We start from the raw sequence: 23,248 nt of genomic DNA on the forward strand, positions 1-23,248 counted from the left end.
AAGATCTCGTTAACTGTACTAGATATCACCTATCTGTTTATTTAATACATATACATACAGTTGTGCTCATAAGTTTACAAACCCTGGCAGAATTTATGATTTCTTGGCCATTTTTCAGAGACTATGAATGATACAACAAAAACTTTTCTTTCATTCATGGTTAGTGTTTGGCTGAAGCCATTTATTATCAATGAACTGTGTTTACTCTTTTTAAATCATAATGACAACAGAAATTACCCAAATGACCCTGATCAAAAGTTTACATACCCTGGTGATTTTGGCCTGATAACATGCACACAAGTTGACACAAAGGGGTTTGAATGGCTATTAAAGGTAACCATCCTCACCTGTGATCTGTTTGCATGTAATTAGTGTGTGTGTATAAAAGGTCAATGAGTTTCTGGACTCCTGACAGACCCTTGCATCTTTCATCCAGTGTTGCGCTGACGTTTCTGGATTCTGAGTCATGGGAAAGAAAAAGAATTGTCAAAGGATCTGTGGGAAAAAGGTAGTTGAACTGTATAAAACAGGAAAGAGATATAAAAAGATATTTAAGGAATTAAGAATGCAAATCAGCAGTGTTCAAACTCTAATCAAGAAGTGGAAATTGAGGTGTTCTGTTTGATAACATACTGCATTCATCTTGCCATCAATTCTGACCAAATTTCCTGTGCCTTTGTAGCTCACACATCCCCAAAACATCAGCGATCCACCTCCGTGTTTCACAGTAGGAATGGTGTACCTTTCATCATAGGCCTTGTTGACTCTAATCCAAATGTAGCGTTTATGGTTGTGGCCAAAAAGCTCAATTTTGGTCTCATCACTCCAAATGACTTTGTGCCAGAAGGTTTGAGGCTTGTCTCTGTACTATTTGGCGTATTGTAAGCGGGATACTTTGTGGCATTTACGTAGTAATGGCTTTCTTCTGGCGACTCAACCATGCAGCCCATCTTTCTTCAAGTGCCTCCTTATTGTGCATCTTGAAACAGCCACACCACATGTCCTTTATTTCACCTGAAGTTATTTGTGGGTTTGTCTTTGCATCCCAAATAATTTTCCTGGCAGTTGTGGCTGAGATTTTAGTTGGTCTACCTGACCGTGGTTTGGTTTCAACAGAACCCCTCATTTTCCACTTCTTTATTAGAGTTTGAACACTGCTGATTTGCATTCTCAATTCCTTGGATATCTTTTTATATCCCTTTCCTGTTTTATACAGTTCAACTACCTTTTCCTGCAGATCCTTTGACAATTATTTTGCTTTCCCCATGACTCAGAATCCAGAATCGTCAGCGCAACACTGGATGAAAGATGCAAGGGTCTGTCAGGAGTCCAGAAACTCATTGACCTTTTATACACACACACTAATTACAAGAAAACAGATCACAAGTGAGGATGGTTACCTTTAATAGCCATTCTAACCCTTTTGTATCAACTTGTGTGCATGTTATCAGGCCAAAAACACCAGGGTATGTAAACTTTTGATCAGGGTCATTTGGGTAGTTTCTGTTGTCATTATGATTTAAAAAGATTTGCAGCCAATCGGCCGCTAGCAGGGGGTGTCAATCAGCCCGATCGTATAGGATTGGGTGGATTGATGTCCGCAGCCTCAGAGCAGGCGGACAAGTTATGGAGCAGCGGTCTTTAGACCGCTGATTCATAACTACTCGTGCGGAAACAGGGGCATCAAGCTCTATTCGGAGCTTGATAATTTGTCCCACATGTATTGATATATACATTCAAAATTGATCTGTGACTATATCAGAGCAGATTGCATGTGCACAAGTGTCAAGTACTTACCAGACTGTGCTCCAGCGAAAAGGCTCCTCCACATGGAGCAATGCCAAAGCCTGACTTCTGCAGCGGCTGAGCGCTGCACTTATTTAAAGGGACCATACCTAATTTAAGGAACTTCTTCTACCTAAATGACCACAGTGTGAGAGTGTGGGAGTTCCTATATAAATTCACTGAGCCCATCACTCTGGGCTGAGTTATTGAGTAGTTCACTTTGTACTTACCTGCTCTCAGGTCTCCCTGTGTCCTGTGTTGCAACAATCTTGTACTTACCTTATTTTTGACACCACTTACCTGGTATCCTGTGACAGCCCCACCACCTGTACCTGCTGGATTTCCAGTACCTGCTGAGTCTCCTGTACTTGCTGTACCAGCTTACTTACTTACTTGTGGCAGCTTACTTGGATCCTGCTGTACCAGTTGCACCTACCTAGTAACCCGTGACAGCCTCACTAACTATACCTGCTGAGTTTCCAGTGTCTGCTGAGCCTCTTATCTTACCTGGTATCCTATACCAGCCTTACCATCTGTACCTGCTGAACTTTGCTCCTGCTTTACCCCTTGGTACCTTGTTGCTGCACTGATCTCATGTTACCCAACTTTTGGCTTGTTCTTTGAATCTGCTCTTGTTTATCCCTTAGTAACTAGTTGCTGGACTGATCTCATGGTACCCGACCTTTGGCCTGTTCTTGGACTCTGCTCTTGTTTTTTAGCTTGGTACCTTGTTGCTTTACTGATATCCTGGTACCTGAACGTTGGCCAATTCTCAGTTTCAGTTTCTCTTGTTTTATTCAAGCCATTTAATTGACTTTTTGTTTCATGTTGATCTATTCCTGCATTTGACTTCCACTCACCTAAACTCTCACAACAAGATAAAATATTTGTCTTGGAATACTGGCAAACTTGTCTAAAAGGCCAGTTTTGCACTTTATCAACACCCTTTGTGTGCTGAATTCAATGTGTCTATTTTGTTTGCAGAAATAAAGTGCAAAACCTAGGAGTGGAGGATTGTAAACACCAAAGCCATTGCTGTCTTGCATTATATGGGCAATTTTCATGATATCTGCTCGGATTCTATCTGAATTATGTTATCGCTTGGATTGTAATCATTTAGAACTTGATAAACACAGATCGTGATCTGAAAAACTGCTGAAAAATGGGATTGGAAAGATAGGAATCAACTCTAATATTTGAACTAAATTAGGAATAGTCATCCTCCTGTGTTCACCACATGATCTCATCTCCTGAGGGCCCTTTTGTCTTTGAGTGACACTATAGGCATAGCGTTATAAGGTCATTTGTTTCTTCATGTATGCAGTCTAGTTTCATTGCAGATTCTGAGTTATACTGGAGGCAATAATGGTGGCTATGTGAGGGAACTTATCCCATGCCCAAAGGACTTCTTGTATGATTTGATATTGAGAGACCTGAGGGGATCTAATGCAGTTTGGTAGCCATCATTTTTTTTTTGTAAAAAGAAACACTTGCTTTGTTTTTATATATATATATATATATATATATATATATATATATATATATATATATATATATATATATATATATGTATGTGTGTGTGTATATATATATATATATATATATATATATATATATATATATATATGTGTGTGTGTGTGTATATATATATATATATATATATATATATATATATATATATATATATATATATATATATATATATATATATATATATATATGTGTATATGATCCAGTCTAATGTGCTGAACTAGGGACACCAGTCTATATATGTGAAGATCTGAAACACTTAAATGTCCTTATTTTTTTACTGTTATTTATTGTTAATGTATTTTATTGTTAAAGGGACAGTACATTGTACAATTGTTTTTACATTAATGTATTTTCAATGACTTGTTATACCAGCTGCAGAGTATAAAATATTTGAGAAATGGCATTTTCAGGTTTATTTGTGTATCTGAAGTAGCTGGTTTTGTGCTTTTAAACCAAAGCCTATTACAATGGGTTGAGCTTCAGGTAATATATCTCATTATGTTATTACTTTGTGTACAAACACTTGCTTCTTTATCTTCTATTTGTCTGGAAAAATAAAGCTTAATACATAGAGAGAACAATGTAAAATGATCATTTTATTACTTAACAAAACTTTCAGTATAATTTGGGATACCACAAGCTAAATCAGCTATTTCAAAGGCCAAAATAGGGGTAAGGGAGTTCCTTGTAAACAATTTAACACACTCCAGCAGGGAAAATGGATCATTGGGAACAATTTAAATGGGAGAACATGTTTGGGTGAACTGTCCCTTTAAGTACTGTGTCTACTATGCTGTTATATTTTGTTAAACCGGTCTTTATCTTGCCCCATATAAAAGTAAGGACAATATTTTATATGACTGGAGTATAAGTGCTGGGTAGCAGTCTGGGTAAAATTTGGTAAAGATGGAGGACCATGGTAAGATGCATCCTAAGAAAAAAATGCTTATTTATCCAGAGCAGGAGATCTCTTTGAATTTTTGCTTCGACTCATTTCTAGTTTTCTGAATAAAGTTTATTTTGGGAAAGGCCATATTTATGCCTAATTATTTAAATGATGCTTTTTGCTTGTGTGGTATTGAAATATTAATCTCTGATTTGGTCTTGTTAATATGGAAGTTTGAAAGGTCCTGGTCCCATATGGTTCTACAACTGACTCTAGCAGTTTTGTTAAAGTGAGAAAGTTATATGTGTTTGCATCCAGCTTATAACAGGTGTTTTTCATGGTGAAAAGGTGTATTTTAGTGTTGCATCTCATCTAAATTAATAGTGACTCTAAGACTGAGAAATAATAAGTTAAAGGGAGTATAAAAATGGAGATTTTGTTTACATAGTGATTTCTGAGGTAACATGAATGATCAGACAACTCAGCCTCTGTGAAAATGAAAGCAGCAGGGTTTGCTCTATTAGTAGCAGTGGTCTGATGGTGTTGTCTTAGGCCTTCAGTAAATTAATGAAGGTCATGTGATCTTTGTGAATAAGATCTGATACAACAGTATATTGATTCTGTTAGCTAACAGCTTTGGCTGCTATACCTTAAACAGATGTGTTTTGCAAGTCTAGTAAAATATTAGCAAAAGAGGAATTCTGTGCAATGGAATTAATTAGGGTGCTGAGGTGGTAGGATACAAGATCTGAAAATGCTTTTTACAGTCTAAGTTGTCTGGCACAGTGTTCTCGCCATTTGGAAGGTTCGCAATAACACCTGCAACCAAAGCTAAAGATTATGGCGAAAGAAAAGCAATATGAGATAGTTAACTTCCAAAAATCTTTAAACTTAGCTACTCCCTAAAATTACAAATACTCCTCTAATTTGTAACAAAAAAGTTAACACAGTACAATATAGGGTGAGCGCTAAATAAATAGCAGAATGAGAAAGAAAAATGATTGTATATATAGATGCAACGTAGCAAAATAATGTGCTAACAGGGTGAGTGCACTAAACAATAAGGTGATATATTGCAATGAAAACCAGCAGCAAAAACGTTACAGAAGTATAATGTTTACTTGCTACATATAAAAAGAAACATACATAAAAATATCCAAAAAGATTCAATGTATTGTTGCAAAGATACGGATGATTGATAAAAAAAATAGCTTGCCTAAAAACTGGTAAAAGTAAAAAAAAAAAATCACACTGCAGTGGATTAAATCTAAAAAGTACCTTGATAATCAGATATGATCCATGTGTGGGACTCTTACATAGAGCTAATCACATAAGATGCGCAAACGATGCAGCTGAAAAGTCGGCGTCTTAGGTGTACTAGGGCGTGCTTCCGGGTCACGTGACTCAATCCAGATGTCGTCTCTCCTGAGTGGTTGTTAGGGTCGTGTCAAAGTCCCAGACTCTGTATAGCCTTGTATTCCTCTGAGCATCCCTACTAGTCACGTCTGCAATTTGTGACCTTTGGATGAGGATTCTGTTCAGGGTTACAATCTGGCGGGTCCAATCAGCTCCTCAGCGAATATCTCCCAAATAGATAGCTCTCCAATGGGGGTCGCTCAGCCGATGTCAAGTAGTACAGTGAACTCTACGCATTTCAGCCTGGTCATGTCTTGGCTACACTCCCCTGAAATGCCCAGTTAACACTCTAATACCGCCTACACCTACATCATGTCTTAGCTACACTCCCTTGAAACGCCCAGCTAACTCCCACACAACGCCTACACCTACGTAATGTCTGCAATCTACCTGACTAATAAAGTATATAAAAAAACTACTCCCTATTATAACTATAGCAGCTATGTCGCTACATTTAAATCTTATGTTAAATGATATACATTGTCGTGTATAATGCATATTATTTTAAGTATTGTATCTAATTTAAAATGTAGTTATTTCCATCTAAAGGGGAGGAGAGTCCACGGCTTCATTCATTACTGTTGGGAATTAACAACCTGGCCACCAGGAGGAGGCAAAGACACCCCAGCCAAAGGCTTAAATACCCCCCCCCCATGTCCCTCATCCCCCAGTCATTCTTTGCCTTTCATCACAGGAGGATGGCAGAAAAGTGCCGAAGATCGGAGTAGTCTCATATGGAGGGTAATACTCTTTGCACTGTGACTGGAGTTTTAAGTAGTCCTGTCAGCCTCTCGGTGAGAGCCTGGGCAAAAGTTAGAGTCCGGAGATGCAGGGAGAGTCTTTCTGCGAAACCATCCCGACTCATATTAACAGCTCCACAAGCAATCAGCGTTGATGAGCTTTTTACACTCAAATCCATGTCAAGAGCGAGGCTACTAACCTGTCACACTTGTTCTTGTTCCACGGCGTAGATTCTGGTATGAGCGTTTCATTTTTTATTACATAATGACACGGAAGACAGGGTCTCAGTGTGACGCCTTTTATTTTTTAAGAATCAAGTGTTAATATTCCTGGAAAAGGGGATTATTGAACAGTGGGGGTTTATACATGATATTGTTTATTGTGTCATTGCTGCATCATGTGCTGGATGAGGCTCTGGTAATGTGTGGAACTTTCAGGTGACTTGTATGGCGCAGCCGTTTTTGGTGTGTTTTCTCCTTAGGCAGGGGTGGTCCTGCTGGCCATTCCATGTGACCGGGTGTGGCTATCTCTCTTCCTCTATTGATCAGCGGCGCAGGAGATGAAGAGGTTTCTGTAGTGTGGGTCATAGGAGGTGGTGAGTGCCCCGGCCATTGGAGGTATAAAGGTGCCTGTTTATTAGGTTAATCTAGTCCATAATAAAGGCGCAAGCTATGGAGGACTCTGACGCGTTAGAGGGTAATCTCTCTTTAACAAAGTCTCATTCCTGTGTTTATTGTAAGGAGGTTATGGTAGATCAGCCTGCTCAACTATGTTCCACATGCCTTAATAAAGTTATGACATCTAAAAGCAAACGGATGTCTAGTACTACTGAGCCGTCCACTTCTGAGGGTTCCCCGTCCCATGAGGTGTGTGCCCTGCATCCATCTCCAATTGCACATGCAGCGCCCCAGGGTCCAACCATTACTGCTGCGGGGCAGAGATTCATTGGCCGTCAGATTTTGCAAATCAACTGCAAACGGCGGTATCGAAAGTGATTCATTCCTTACCACGTTCTGCTAAGTGCAAGCGTAGGGCGTATCATGGCGGCCCGGCCCAGGGATTGTCTATGCCTGTGGAAATATCTGAGGTGTTAAACCATGACGAGGCCCTCTCCGATTCTTCAGAGGAGGCCCCTTCTGGTTTGCATCTAAACCTCCGGCTGCGGAGGAGCCAGACTTTAGGTTTAGGATGGAAAATTTTTACTTTTTGCTGAAACAAGTGCTTGCTACCCTGAAAGTTCTGGAACCGAAACTCCCAGAGGACCCTGCAATTCCTAAGCTTGATAAGGTATATGAGGACAGGGTGGTGCCTCAGGCCTTCCCGGTTCCTATTAAGATGGCAAATATTATCAAGAAACTGTTCCCCATTCCGGACTCTCAGCTTGAGCTGTGGGGTACTGTCCCTAAGGTGGATGGTGCTATTTCCACACTAGCGAAGCGGACAACTATTCCCCTCAAGGATAGTTTGTCGTTTAAGGAGCCCATGGATAAAAAGTTGAAAAACATGTTAAGAAAAATGTTTCAACATACAGGGTTTGTTTTTCAGCCGGCAGCGGTTGTAGCCGCGGTCGCCGGGGCTGCGATATATTGGTGTGAATCCCTGTGTGAAATGGTCGAGGGGGAGACTTCCATCGACGAGATACAGGATAAGATTAAGGCGCTGAAGATCACCAATTCTTTCATATGTGATGCCAATATGAAAATTATTCACCTGAACGCTAAGGTGTCAGGTTTTTCTGTTTTAGCTCGCAGGGCTCTGTGGCTAAAGTATTGGTCTGCGGACATGACCTCTAAGTCGAGGCTGTTGTCCCTGCCTTTTCAAGGAAAGATCCTGTTCAGTCCAGGATTGGATTCGATCATATCCACGGTTACGGGAGGCAAGGGTGCTTTCCTACTGCGGGATAAGAAGCGAAACCTAAAGGATCTACCTGTCATCCCTTTTGTGCGGACAAGGCCCAGCGCCAGCAGCCTGCCGCGAAAGCGGACCAGTCCAAGAGAACTTGGAAACCGGCTCATTCTTGGAACAAGTCTAAGCAGAGCAAGAAGCTCGCCGAGACAAAATCGTCATGTAGGGGCGGCCCCCGACCGGTCTCCGGGTCAAGTAGGGGGCAGATTATCTCTCTTCTCAGAAGCCTGGTTGCAGGACGTTCAGGATCCTTGGGTTGTGGACGTTGTCGCACAGGGTTACAGGATAGGGTTCAGGTCCCATCCGCCCAGGGGCAGATTCCTCCTGTCAAACCTGTCTTTAAGACCGGAAAAGAGAGATGCCTTTCTAGAATGTGTGAGAGATCTCTCCTCTCTAGGTGTTATTGTACCAGTACCCCAAGCAAAGTGGGGTCTAGGGTACTATTCAAATCTTTTTGTGGTTCCAAAGAAGGAGGGCACGTTCCGCCCGATTCTGGAAGTGTTTAAACAAGTTTCTGAGTGTTCCATTGTTCAAAATGGAAACGATCAGATCTATTCTGCCACTAGTTCAAGAGGGACAGTTCATGACTACTATAGACTTGGACGCTTACCTTCATGTGCCAATTCACAGGGACCACTTCAAGTTCCTAAGATTTGTGTTTCTGGACCAACACTTCCAGTTTGTGGCCCTTCCCTTTGGTCTGGCGATTGCACCAAGAGTCTTCAAGAAGGTTCTGGGGGCGCTACTGATGGAGGCCAGATCCAGACGCATTGGTGTGGGGCCCTATCTGGATCACATCCTAGTCCAGACGCCGTTGTTCAGTCTCGCAGAGGATCATTCGAGGGCGCTTCTTCTTTTGCTCCAATCTCATGGTTGGAAGATCAACTCAGGAAAGAGATCCCTGGTTCCCAGCAACAGGGTGGAGTTCCTGGGCACGATAATAGACTATGTCCATGAAGATTTTTCTTACAGACCATCGATGCTGGAAGATTGCGTCATCTTGTCTTGCACTTCAGTCCTCCTCAAGCCCCTCGGTGGCTCAGTGTATGGAGGTGATCGGACTCATGGTCTCCAGCATAGACGTCATTCCATTCGCCAGGTTCAATCTCAGACCTCTTCAATTGTGCATGTTAAAACAGTGGAACGGCGATCATTCAGATCTGTCACAGCAGATATCCATGGATGCTCGGACTCGGATTTCCCTTTCTTGGTGGATCTGTCTGGAGCAACTGTCCATGGGAACATCCTTCTTGAGACCGTCCTGGGAGATTTTGACCATGGACGTGAGTCTAGCAGGATGGGGAGCTGTTTGGGGTGCCAGGATAGCACAAGGAAAATAGTCCCGGGAGAAGTCTCTCATCCCGATAAATATTCTGGAACTCCGAGCAATCTACAATGCTCTGAAGGCATGGCCTCCACTGGGGGCATTCAGCTTCATCAGATTCCAGACTGACAACATAACCTCGTTGGCCTACATCAACCATCAGGGGGGTACGAGGAGCTCCCTAGCCATGAGGAAGGTGTCTCGTATATTGGAGTGGGTGGAGTCCCACAACTGCTCGCTCTCAGTGATTCACATTCCAGGTGTGGACAACTGGGAAGCGGACTTTCTCAGCAGGCAATCCTTCCATCCAGGGGAATGGGCTCTTCCCCCCCGAAGTGTTTGTGGAGATTTGTCTCAAGTAGGGGACGCCAGAGATAGATCTCAAGGCGTCCAGACTCTATTGCAAGCCGCCCCGTTATTGGTCGAGGTCCAGGGATCCGCAGGCAGAGCTGATAGATGCCTTGGTGGTGCCTTGGGGATTCAGCCTAGCTTACATTTTCCCACAGTTACCACTTCTACCTCGTGTAGTGACTCGCATCAAACAGGATCGAGCCTCGGCCATTCTGATTGCTCCATCGTGGCCGCGGAGAACGTGGTTTGCGGATCTGGTGGGGATTTCATCCTCTTCGCCGTGGAGATTACCATGTCGCAGGGATCTGCTGGAACAGGGCCCTTTTCAACATCAAAATCTAGATTCTCTAAGGCTGATTGCGTGGAGATTGAATGCCTAGTCTTAGCCAAGAGAGGATTTTCTGAAAGTGTGATCGATACTCTAATTCAGGCAAGGAAGCCAGTCGCTCGTCGCATCTACCATAAGGTGTGGAGGACTTACTTGTCCTGGTGTGAGAAGCATGGATATCATTGGCATAAGGTGAAGGTATCCAGGATTCTGTCTTTTCTCCAAGACGGTTTGGAGAAGGGTATTGCCGACAGAGTTCGGCATTATCGGTCTTGTTGCATAGGAGACTCGCTGAGTTTCCTGACATCCAATCTTTTGTTCAGGCTCTGTCTAGAATTAGGCCTGTCTTTAGACAGTCTGCTCCCCCATGGAGCTTAAACTTGGTCCTTAAGGTATTGCAGAGGGTTACGTTTGAGTCTATGCATTCCATTGACATTAAGATTCTGTCCTGGAAGGTTCTCTTCCTGTTGGCCATTGCATCGGCACGCAGAGTATCTGAGCTGGCTGCATTGCATTGTGAGCCTCCTTATCTAGTTTTTCACATGGATAAGGCGGTGCTTAGCACTCATTTGGGGTTTCTTCCCAAGGTGGTGTCTAACCGTAACATCAATCAGGAAATAGTGGTTCCTTCCTTGTGCCCCAACCCTTCTTCTTCCAAGGAGAGGTTACTTCATAATCTGGATGTGGTTCGTGCCCTGTAGATCTATCTTTAGGCTACGAAGGATTTCAGACAGTCTACAGCTCTTTTTTGTAGTATATTCAGGGAAGCGCAAGTGGCAGAAAGCCTCTTCTTTGTCCTTTTGGTTGAGGAGCTTGATTCGCTTGGTCTATGAGACAGCGGGACATAAGCCTCCTCAGAGGATCACGGCTCATTCCATTCAACTAGAGCTGTGGCTTTGTCTTGAGCTTTCAAGAATGAGGCCTCTATGGAGCAAATTTGTAAGGCGGCTACCTGGTCCTCCTTACACACTTTTACTAAGTTTTACAAATTTTACGTTTTTGCTTCTGCGGAAACTGTTTTTGGGAGAAAGGTTTTGCAGGCTGTGGTGCCCTCAGATTAGGGTCCACCTTTTTACCCTCCGTGTTTCATTCAGTGTGCTCTAGAGTTTGGGTATATGTTCCCAACAGTAATGCATGAAGCCGTGGACTCTCCTCCACTTTAGATGGAAAACATTAATTATGCTTACCTGCTAATTTCATTTCTATCAAGGGAAGGAGAGTCCACGGCTCCTGCCCGTATCTCCGATGGGCGAACCTAAATTTAATTTATCTTTTGGCACCATTTATACCCTTATATTTCTCCTACTGTTCCTTGTCCCCCCGGGAGAATGACTGGGGGATGAGGGAAGTGGGGGAGGTATTTAAGCCTTTGGCTAGGGTGTCTTTGCCTCCTCCTGGTGGCCTGGTTCTTAATTCCCAACAGTAATGAATGAAGCCGTTGACTCTCCTCCCCTCGATGGAAATGAAATGATCAGGTAAGCATAATTTATGTTTTTTGATTGTTCATTTTTTTATTATTTAATACATAAACATATCATTTAAATTATATATGTATGCTTAAATAAATAGAAATAACAATAAAAATAGCTACATTTTCAATTATATATAATATTTAAAATAATATGCATTATTCATGACAATGCATATCATTTTAAATTGATGTTAAATAACATAGCATTCAAGTCGCTAAGTTTATATTTCTCTTTCCATTTTTGTTAAAAAAATCATATATAATAATACTCTCCGTTTGCAGTTGGACTCCTCCCCTCAACCACTTCCTTATTCTTGAGTAGTGACATAGCGAGCGGTCCCACAAGCTCTCTACGTTTGTTAAACGCTTGTGCACAAGATTACAAAGAAACTGCGCATGCGTATGTGCACCCGAATCGCGCATGCGTCAAATTTTCTGGTCGTAAGTGAAACATAGAACGAGCATGAAAGATGTAGTACGCTATTGAGGGAGTAACGCATGCGCATAACTTATTGATGACGTTACGAAAAAGGGTCTGAACGCCCCAGGGGGGAAATGGACATTGGACAATTGATTCTTACATTGCTGTCAAGCAATGTAAGGAAGATGGCAGGTGGATGAAGAAAGTGTAACGGGGAATGAATAAAAGGTACAATAATTACTGTAGGATTCAAATGTATGCAAACTGATGAATGAAGGTTAACATAATTTAGAATCAGCTGCTGAACGGCATGAGCGAGTTACCCAGACTTGACCTTCAATTTAACATAGGATATAATTCAATACTAAAATAAACTATTAACCCCTTACGTACCCTCACCCCAAGCGCAATCTACACTATTAAACTCTAATCTGCCATAACCTAAATACCTAAACACCCCCTAACCTATTAACCCCTACAATGCCACAAACCTCAACACAATAAGCACCCTAACCTATTAACCCCTATAACGCCACAACCCCGAATGCAAACTACCCCTACACTACTTAACTACCTAACATCTAACCACCCTCCACCTCTAAAATAAAAACCCCTGAGTTACAAATAATAACAGACACTAAATTTACAAAAAAATAAAACCAAACATTACAGAAAAAAACCCTAAAAACACAAACAAAACAACATAAAAACACCCCAAAATAAAAAAAACTAAACTAACACTAAAAATGACTGTACTAATAGCCCTTAGAAGTGCTTTTTGTAGGGAATTGCTCTAAAGTGACAAAGCTCTTTTTCAACTAAATACTACAACCATTCTACAATAAAAGTACCCCCCCAAAAAAGCCTAAACTAAAAAAACCCTATCCTTAAAAAAAATTACCCTGAAAAGGGCATTGGTATGGCATTGCCCTTAGAATGGCATTTGGTGGGGCAGTGCCCACAGCTCTTTTGCTGCCCTAAAAAAACCCTAATCTAAAAAAAAAAAAGATTGCCCTGAAAATGGCATTTGGTTGGGAATTGCCCATAGAAGGGCATTTGGTAAGGTAGTGCTCACAGCCCTTTTGCTGCACAAAAAAATGCCTAACCTAAAAAATGATTGCTTTGAAAATGGCATTTGGTAGAAAATTGCCCTAAAGTGTTTCAGGTCTTTAAGGGAAAAAAATCCTAAACTACAAAAACCTAAAAGGGAAAAACCCTTATCCTCAAAATAAAAAGCCCACACCAAAAGAAATCCTAAAGCTAAACCCTAAAGTTTGTACTCACCAGCTTGACTCGTGCAGTGCTCCTCTTCATGCTGGCAGTCCTCGTCTTCTGTCTTCTTCCATCTTTTCTCTTCCATCCCACCCTTCTTCATGTGTTCCCTGCTGTTCACTGAAGATTGAATGCGAGGTACCTCCTTATATATTTCTGATTGTTGATTTTTTAATTCTTAGTCCAATCAACCAATAGAATGAAAGTTTTTTCTATTGGTTGATTGGACTAAGAATTCCAAAATCAGCCAAAACAATTACAGAGATGTCTGTGTTTTATGCATTTATCCCTCTGGAATTAACTTAGTTTTTGCCTTTGACTTTGCCTTTTTTAAAAAAAAAATAAAGACATTTATTTGTTTAAGCTTTCACTTTTATAACTATGGAGGCCCAGACTGGCTATAGGGCAAATACCTGGTACAGTGTAAGCCTGACAATTTAAAAACAAAAAATTTTAAAAAAATCACAGTGAGCATTAATTTGCATATCTGTTAATGTACTATGCTATTCAAATTGGTTCCTCTCCCTATTTTTTATATATATGAGTTTGGTTCTAGGACTAAATTAAACTTTCATTATTCGATAGGACTTTTAATTTTAATTGACTTTCCAATTTACTTTTATCATAAAATTTGCTTTTTTCTCTTGGTATTCTTAGTTTAAACTAAACATAGGTAGGCTCATATGCTAATTTCTAAGCCTTTGAGGGCTGCCTCTTATCACATGCTTTTTAAATCTCTTTTCAACACAAAGAGACAGAAAGTACACGTGGGCTATATAGATAACACTGTGTTCAGGCACAGAAAGTTATTTAAGATGTAGCACAATACAATGCTAAATTTAAGACAATAGATAATAAACAGTCACAGTCATGTGATCAGGGGGCTGGGAGAAGGTTCCTAGATACAAGGTAATCACAGAGGTAAAAAGTATATTAATATAACTGTGTTGGTTATGCAAAACTGGGGGTTTGGGTAATAAAGGGATTATCTATCTTTTAAAACAATAACAATTCTATGGTTGACTGTCCCTTTAAAATGACATGCTCTAACAACGTTTGAATACAGCTTACATTATAAATCCTGGTATTCAAGTATTTTTATTTCCAGTACAATACATATTATAATGTATATACATAATTTTAAATATGCATCACTACAAATTGAGAATATTTTAAAAAAATCAGTTCAGTAGTTTATTTAGATATTTAGGAGGTCCTTTTTAGATGTGCATTTTAGATATTAAAGGGATACTAAACCCAAATGTTTGCAACTTTCTAATTTACTATCTAATTTACTATCTATCTTTATTTGAAAAACAGGAATGTGAATCTTAGGAGCCAGCCCATTTTATGTTCAGCACCCTGGATAGCTCTTGCTTATTGGTAGCAATATTAAGCCATCAATCAAAAAGCGCTGCCCAGGTGCTGAACCAAAAATGGGCTGGATCCTAAGCTTTACATTCTTGCTTTTAAAATAAAGATAGCAATATAATGAAGAAAAGTTGATAATAGATGTAAGTTAGAAAGTTACTTATAATTGCATGCTCTATCTGAATCATTAATGAAAAAAAATTGGGTTTAGTATCCCTTTAATGTAATTTTAAACTCACCCAACTCATCACCAAGTTTTTGCTGTACTATAGTGAAACATTTTGCTGTTATCAAACACTACTCCTCTATCTCTCCCCCTATGATTCACATACTGTAGAAGGTTCAGCCAAGTAACTCATTCAAACCATTGTCACTATAATTCCACAAATAATTTATTCCTCTTCTCTAAAGATTTTACACTTATTTCCTCTCTGGGGTGATCAAAAATAGATATTCTTCAGATTATACATGAATATGAATGTTTAATATTCAAATATATCTAATGTTGCATATTTTGCTAAACCATTGCTCATTTGAAGTCTATTGTGTGTGTTGTTTTCATTATTGAGATTTCTTTACAAAATCTCAGTCTTCCATTCAATAAAATATTTGTGCCCCCTCTCTGGTATGTATGTATGTATGTATGTATGTGTGTGTGTGTATATATATATATATATTTAAAAACGGAATAGAAATGGGAGGGCAGTGAGACAATATTGGTGTATGTGGCTCTATCTGTGCAATCAGTGTAAAATGCATTGTGAAGTACGTGTTTGTGACCCCTTGCCTTGTGCTAGACTCACTTTCCCCTGCTGACAATAGCTCTATTCTTCTAGCCTGTTGGGTTGTAGCTGGAAGCGGTTTTAAGGCAAACCCAATGTTATGACAACGGGTCATGTTTACTGAGGGAGGAGCCGGGACTAAAAGGGTTAATAATATACACTCCCCTATGTAGAATTAAACCATAATCTTACCATAAGTGACTGAAGCTCATTGCGTTTCTGCCTTCAGCAATCTATTTTGTTTATTGCCAAATCATTGTATATAAATGAATCGTATATTCTTTATGGCTTTATAAAATATTAATGGGTGTGACTTTCTACATTGTTATTTGGAGAGATGGCCTATGAGCCTGGCTACTCGAGTGTTCTTTACTGCAAGAGCTTAGATACTAGGGAGAGGGATTGAATACTTTGACGATAACTAGTGGCCCTGGCTGGTACCCCTGTGCTAAACCATGCTTCGATTTTGACAGGTGTTGGGGGCCCTGAGTACTGCCAGTACCACCTTGTGCTGGGTTTTGTGTATATATGTGGTGTTTGCTGCCCCTTTGCTTCGTCCCTATGGGCTAACCCGAGCTACACCATATGCAGACGATGCGGGTCTCTATGTCCCGGTGTCCCAGGTGTGCAGCGCTCCGCCCCCGGGGCTGGAATGCGGAAGCGGCGGCCGGGAGGAGAAGGAGGAGCCCGGGGGAGACCGTACTGGGAGACACCCGGAGAGACAGCCCGGGACACGGGGGACAACTAAGAGAGATCACCATGTCCCCCGCTGTATGAACCATGTCAACTGAAACCGCCCTCCCCACGGATACTGACCCCTTGCCCCCTGTGTCAGGCTCGGGCACCGCGGAGCTAAAGAAAAAGAAAAAGCGCAAGGCGGGCACCCTCCGGCGGGCACTCAGCTGGCTCAGAGGGCGCAGGAAGAAGAAACCAGAGACCAAGCAGGAGGGTGAAGGTGAGGGGCGGACACCGCAGGTGCATGAGCACGTTGCTATCAGGCATTGCCCAGGCACTCTGTACTGGTTTATACCTCTGTGCCAGGCTATGTTGTACTTTCCTTTGCTGAGATATAGCTGGTGCTCTGCACTCAGTCACGGGTTATGCTTGCTGATTTGTACTCTAATAATTGTTCTGTACGCTGAGTTTGTCAATAATGTGTTTGTGCTTTCTCTGGACAAGATCTTTCTGTGCTACTTGTCTTTTATATACTATTGTGTAAGATTGTCTGTTGCTTGCTTACTCGTTTAGGAACAGTGGTAGTTCACAAGTCAACATTTCATCAAATTGTTTACTACATGCAGATGTGTCAGTTGTGCCCAGCATATAGTAAATGCCACCCCCTTTAGTTCTTAGGACACATAAATCTTTGCCAACAGAACGTATGCTACACTCCACAGATTCCCCTCAATAATTATATACACATTTTTTTTACTTAGCAGCTGTTATATGCCACTTTTCCACAAAACTGCCCTGCTTGCATAGTGCTAGTTGTTATGGAGTTATTAGATTGTGACTTTTTGTAAAATTCTTTAGTAAGTAGCCACAACAAATGGCATAATAATCTCTAACATAATAGTATCCCTTTATATTTAGTAAATTAGTGTTACATACAATCCTCTTCTATACCTATAAACCTGTGTGATGCAGACAGACTGGTCATGAAGGTGCCCTTCTTTTTATAATCAACCTTTATATGTTACATTCTGCATTTCCCTTGAGTGTCCCTTGTGGTTATCACGCATATTCATGTTCAATTATTCATTACTACATTTCAAGAGTGTATGCAGGAATGCAGAAACAATGTGCATTGCAATAATTATTGGTAGTTTCTGTATAGTGTACAATGTGCACTGACTGTGCCTACTGTTCAATGAAATGTGACATACTGTTAATACTGATTTCACTGACAGGATGGCAGTTTGATAACTGTGTGCATGGCCTTTGGGTTATAACAGCTGTGCTTACAACATACAACTTTGTATAGTTTAGTATATGCATGTATATAGGTAGACATGTTTAGATTGCCATACATATGTGTGTGCTTTCTCATACTGGATTAATGCAAATAGGAATTTTTGTAATTGTGCCGGATAGTTCCTAAACCGTCTAACATCACATACACACTTTCCTTCCTGTCCTGTATATGATACACACCCTGTTTCTCTGAACATTGTGTCACATGCTGGGTGTTTCCATGTGGTATCACAGGTCACATCTGCAGTAATCCTTGCTTTTTATATAAGAGAGATTCCAACACTTGTGATAAAGTTGTATCATTGTGTGTTTAGCCATCTTTGGGTCATAGTTTAAAGGGTTGTAGAAACTTTGAGATAGTTATGTGTTCACACTGGATTTGTGTAATGTGTTCACTTAATGCTACAGTTACTTGTAATGTTTACAACATAGGTGGCAAAATTAATGGAAGCCATATAGCTCAGGCTCCTAAAAAAATATCTGGTAGCTAATTATTTTTTTATAATGTATAAGGCCCTAGCAGTCAAAAACATGTTACTCCTGATAAATATTATGATGTATATTTATAGTTGTTTGGGGTTTCTGTGTGGGTGAGATCTCTGTCTCTGACTCAGCTACAACTTGCTTGTGTTTATGGTAGAAACAAGGAAAACATAACACGGACCTATTGTGTTCATACATAATTTATTCTTTATTACAGTCAAATGAAATGAGCCTCAGATAATTATTTGCAGTATTTTATGTTTTGGATACATATTAAAAGGGATACGAATGTCAAAATTAGACTCGTGATATTCTAACAGAGTATGTTACTTTAAGGCACTTTTACATTCACATCTATTGGCAAATTTACTTTGTTCTCTTGGTATCTTTTGTCGAAAATAATATTTACATATCCTCAGCAGCAATGCTTGCGGGTAATTTATGGCTACACACATTTGTCTCTTGTCATTGGCTCACCAGATGTTTTCAGCTCACTCCCAGTAGTGTGTTCTGCACTTTGCAGGGGTTAAACACAGTTATATGCAACCAATAGTGCAATGATAAAATTATCTAACATATAAGAGCATTTTCTTTTTGCACTTTTATGTCCGTTTAATACATTTTGCAATAGATAAATTAAGCCTCAAACTGTTTGCTGTAGATGTATGTATCTGACTCTATTGTGTGGAATTTTATTACCTTTTAAATGGATTATGCTATTTTCAGAGTATAGTGTTGTGGTTATTGTGTATATTCTATAGAGTTATGTGTGCATGCACACTGGGTAACAAGTAGTGTACATGGAAGTGAATGGATATAAATGAAATGTGTGCATGTAGTTACCATGCAGGGATGGTGTGTAAATGTATTTCTGTGAGGACAATCAGAGGCAGGATGGCCACGTTTGCCATTGGATGTCACCATAAAAACAGTTGGAATCTCAGGGAAATTATGTCAGCATTCATAATGTAGATAGTTTAAATAATAGTGTAGATACCTTCACACAGAGTAGGATTTGCCACATTTGTTTAAAAGCCAATACATAATTCAGCTTTAACCCCTTTTTTAGAAATTTTATTTTCTATACCTGCTTATTTTAATGTAATCTGGTATATAGATTGCTAAAATAATAAAATAGTCTAAAGGGGGCCATAAAAGATAACTATATTGTTTTTTTTATGTTAATGCCAGAGTTTAAAGGAATATAACACCTTGTAATTTACAAGATTTCCTGGAGTACTGAAATAAATTGACATAGTATATTTGAAGTAATCAATCCATACTTGTTACTGGAGTAAATAAGAGATGCCACTCTTTGTTTTTGTTAGCAAAGCTTGTGTTGTTTTGCAGTATTTTATTGTATCATCTTTGATGTGACCAATTAGGGATAGATCTTTAGCAATCTCAGAGGCAGAACTTTTTTTGCAATGAGATTTTTTTTTTTTAGCAAAACATTTTCTACAGCTCATTTTGGAATAAAATAAATTTTTAAATTAGGCGGTTACACTAAGGCACCAGCTCAATTGCAGAGTGTTGATTAACTGGAGAATAAAGCAATTTTTAAATTAAAATATATATATATATATATATATATTGCAGCAGTTAAAAATTGCATTGCAAATTAGCTGCAAGGAAAAAAAGGCAACATAAATGTGTTTCCTTTGCTCTTGGCCTAACATCACATAATTCTAAGGTAAAACTGAAGTAATAAAAAAGATGCATTGCTCACAAGAACGTCTATGATTCAGGAGTTACAGCTCTGCAGATTGGAAAAGACTAGGGGGTGAGGTTGAAAAATCCCTGAGAGCCAGTCTTTGCAGCGCTGCTCTGTATTGGACTATTCTCTTCAAGCAGCACTTTGCTCTGGTTGAACTGTGTTAAGGAAAACTTACACAGTGCAGCCAGAGCACAGCGCTGTTTGAAGAGAACAGCCTGATGTGGAGCAGCTTTGCACGCTGTTTCTGCAGATATGCTGTATTTTCTGCTATGACATTTCAGATAACAGCATGCTCTGCTTTGAGGGTAGCAAGATTAGGCTTGTAAAGGCTGCAATGAATTAGACCAACATAATTTTCAGAAGAGGGGCCAAAAACACAATGAACATATATTGTATTTTTTTTTCTATGCATGACTAAACATTTTATATTACAATCTCAAAGTTTTTAATGTCCCTTTAAAGGGAACCGTATACACCAATTTTCATATAACTGCATGTAATAGACACTACTATTAAGAATAATATGCACAGATACTGATCTAAAAATCCAGTATAAAACCTTTTAAATACTTACTTAGAAGCTCTTAGTTTAGCATTGTTTAGGAGGTAGTCTGGGACACCCAGTGAAAGGGTCTGGGAAAAGAAGAAGAGCAAACCCTTCCCTGCATAAGAAAAGACAGATAACAGAAACAGGAGCCAGCAGGAGTCTGTAAACGCGCGTATACATCTGACACTGTAGGGCTTGGTTAGGAGTCTGAAAATCAGCACAATGTTATTAAAAAATAAGCAAAACTATACATTTTTACAAAAACACTACCAGATGGGCTATATAAATGTATAATCTACAAAAGATTTTTGCAAAGAAAAATCTAGTGTACAACGTCAATTCAAAGGGAATTTAAACACTTATTGATATGGTAATATAAAATGACAAATCGCATATATATAAAAAAAAAAACCTCATTATTTATTTTGTCCACTTTGCCTGTAATTCCATTCTGAAATTGTGAGTTTTAAGGTTCCTGTTAGAAATGGGAATGCAGAGCACTGTTATATTCCACTCAGCCATTGGCTGCACACTCTAGTGACCTATTTATAACCACAACAGATAAGGTAACCTAAGTTACAACATGGTAGCTCCCATTGTTGTATAGACACTAAAACTTTAAGCTTATTTTGCCAACCTTTAAACAGCTAATTATACTTTAAAACATAAATCTACATGTTATTCTTAGACTAATCTTTTTTTTTTTATGTTTCAGTCTATGTAGCATTTATTTAGTGTTTACTGTCCCTTTAAGTTTAACAGCTCTGTATTATATTATTAAATTATCTGTAATGGGAGTGTAAAGTCATACTTTCCATGCTTTTAAAGGGGTACTGTACTATAAAATTTGATTACCTTAATGTGTTCCAACTGATTTGTTATACTTGCTGCAGATATGTATTGGACATTTTCTTCGTTTATTTTTGTATTTGAAATAGCAGTTTTGCTCTAAACCATTGCTTGTTGTTCTCTAGGACATGACCATAAGAGTGGGCTGAGCCTGTCAGTAAAGCAGACCTGCTAATGTTATTTATGTTAGACATTGAAATGCTGATTATGAGGGTGAATAAACACAGCTAGCTATTATACATATAAAATCTCGATCTCCCTCATTACCCCCCCCCCCCCACTAGCAGATTAATCTGTGCTATAGAAAATACATTTATTACTTATATTTTCAGTATAGGTGGGGATAGAAATGGCAAAACTATCCATTCAAATAAAGGTAAATAAATGGCTTGCAAACCATTAAAATCACTCCAGCAGATAAAATGGACTATTAGGAACACATTAAAGGGGAGTGCAATGTCCCTTTAAGGTTTTATTGAGAATACTGCCATTGAATTTCTTAGATTGTATGTGTACTTTATATGTGTGTGTAGCTTAATATGCAGTATAACATTCAGTGTAGAGTATTAGAGAATGTTTAATTTGATGTAGGACGAGGTAGGTTCTGAAGATGATGCAGCTGGAATAGACCACTTGTTGGAGGCCTTGAGTCATGCTACATTTTATCTGATGACCTTGAATGTTGAGAAGCGTCACTTCAATAGAAGGAGAATGCAAGAATTTAAAGCCTATTAGCATTAGATAGTGGAATGTGGCTGAGTTCACAGGCAGGTGGTGTATGGTAGCCAGTTATGAAGCTAACTCTCCGTAGAGATTAACGGCACAGTTGGAGTTGGTAGTCTACACACTGGTCCAGTAATGGTGATGACCACAGGTGATTCTGGAATTGACATGATAAAGTGGCCGTGTGGATATTTGGAATAGGTAGAGAGTGATGCCACATGGAACAGGTGAGATAGTTGCAGATCTTGTAAGACTGAATACAGGACTTACCAGTAGTGACTATAGGTAAGCACAAGTCTGGGACTGGTGGTAGCCAAATTGGCTTGCAGAATAGGACAAGTGGTCAGATTAAAGGGCCGGTAAAAACATTGAGATTGTAATATAAAATTAATTATGCATCATAAAACAACTTTGGGATAAATGGTTAATTATTTATTTTGCCCCCTTTCACATATTTTTTGTAAAATTTGGCTTTTCTAATTTTCAGAACTAAAGGCTAACACTGCTACATATCTTCAGTAATTGTCCTCGGGGGAGGTTATCAGATAGCAAATTGAAAACCAGTTCATTTTTTTCATACTATAATAACCATAGCTAGCCTTGGCTACTGCAGTGGCAATTTAGGATTAGCTCCTACAAATAAACCAAGTAGTGTGAGTTTGGCCATTGAAAAACAATTGCAGCAAACAAGGTCTTAAATTGTTTTGAAAATGTTAACACTTGGGTGATCTGTTATTCTATAGCAAGACAACGGAAATATCTTGTAATTACATGGTATGTAGTGTCCCTTTTAATCTGGGAAGTGAAGTACCAAAGGGACAATAGCTGAAGGCAGGGTAGGTAGCTTGTCAGTAAATCCAAACAATGATCGTGGTTAGTACCAGAAAAGCAAGTAAGGTAAAAAACCAAGCCGAACAAAGGACTGTTGACTGAATGGTCCATATTTTTTATTTATTTTGTTTTGTTGTGAGGGTAACATCATTTTTTTTTTTTTTTAAATGCATTTTTATTTATATTTAGGAAAAAAAACAGGGCAGTGTGCAATAAAAATAAGTAAATAAGCTTTTTGAAGCCCAAGTGATTGCTGACACACACAAACTAAGGTTACTTACCTCTGATGAAGGATGGTGTTCATACAAAACACATCAGCTGTGTACATTGGACTGATAAAATTGACTGTGAGAGTTATGCAAGTGAGATTCAACAACCGTATAATATTGGCTGTTGCAGGCACAGAGTGAGAGTGCCAAGGATCATGAAGGGAGAAGGTTGGCAATTGTGCATAAAACAAAGTACTTGTCACACGCAAACAGGGTTATTCACAGTGATGTCAGTAATGGCGACATAGGTCTGAGCAGTTACCTGGCAA

At 39.4% G+C, this 23,248-nt stretch overlaps 1 protein-coding gene across 1 annotated transcript in view; it reads left to right on the forward strand.

Annotated features, from left to right (window-relative positions):
- Nucleotides 1-15,990: 15,990 nt before the first annotated feature.
- KIAA1522 (KIAA1522 ortholog) overlaps nucleotides 15,991-23,248 on the forward strand; it is a 107,704-nt gene continuing 100,446 nt past the window's right edge. Inside the window, exon 1 of the mRNA XM_053707272.1 lies at nucleotides 15,991-16,541. Coding sequence (XP_053563247.1) covers nucleotides 16,367-16,541 — 175 coding nt within the window. The 5' untranslated portion in view covers nucleotides 15,991-16,366. The remainder of the gene's footprint in view (nucleotides 16,542-23,248) is intronic.

The sequence above is a fragment of the Bombina bombina genome, chromosome 3, assembly GCF_027579735.1.
Source record: "Bombina bombina isolate aBomBom1 chromosome 3, aBomBom1.pri, whole genome shotgun sequence".
Taxonomy (NCBI): Eukaryota; Metazoa; Chordata; class Amphibia; order Anura; family Bombinatoridae; genus Bombina; species Bombina bombina.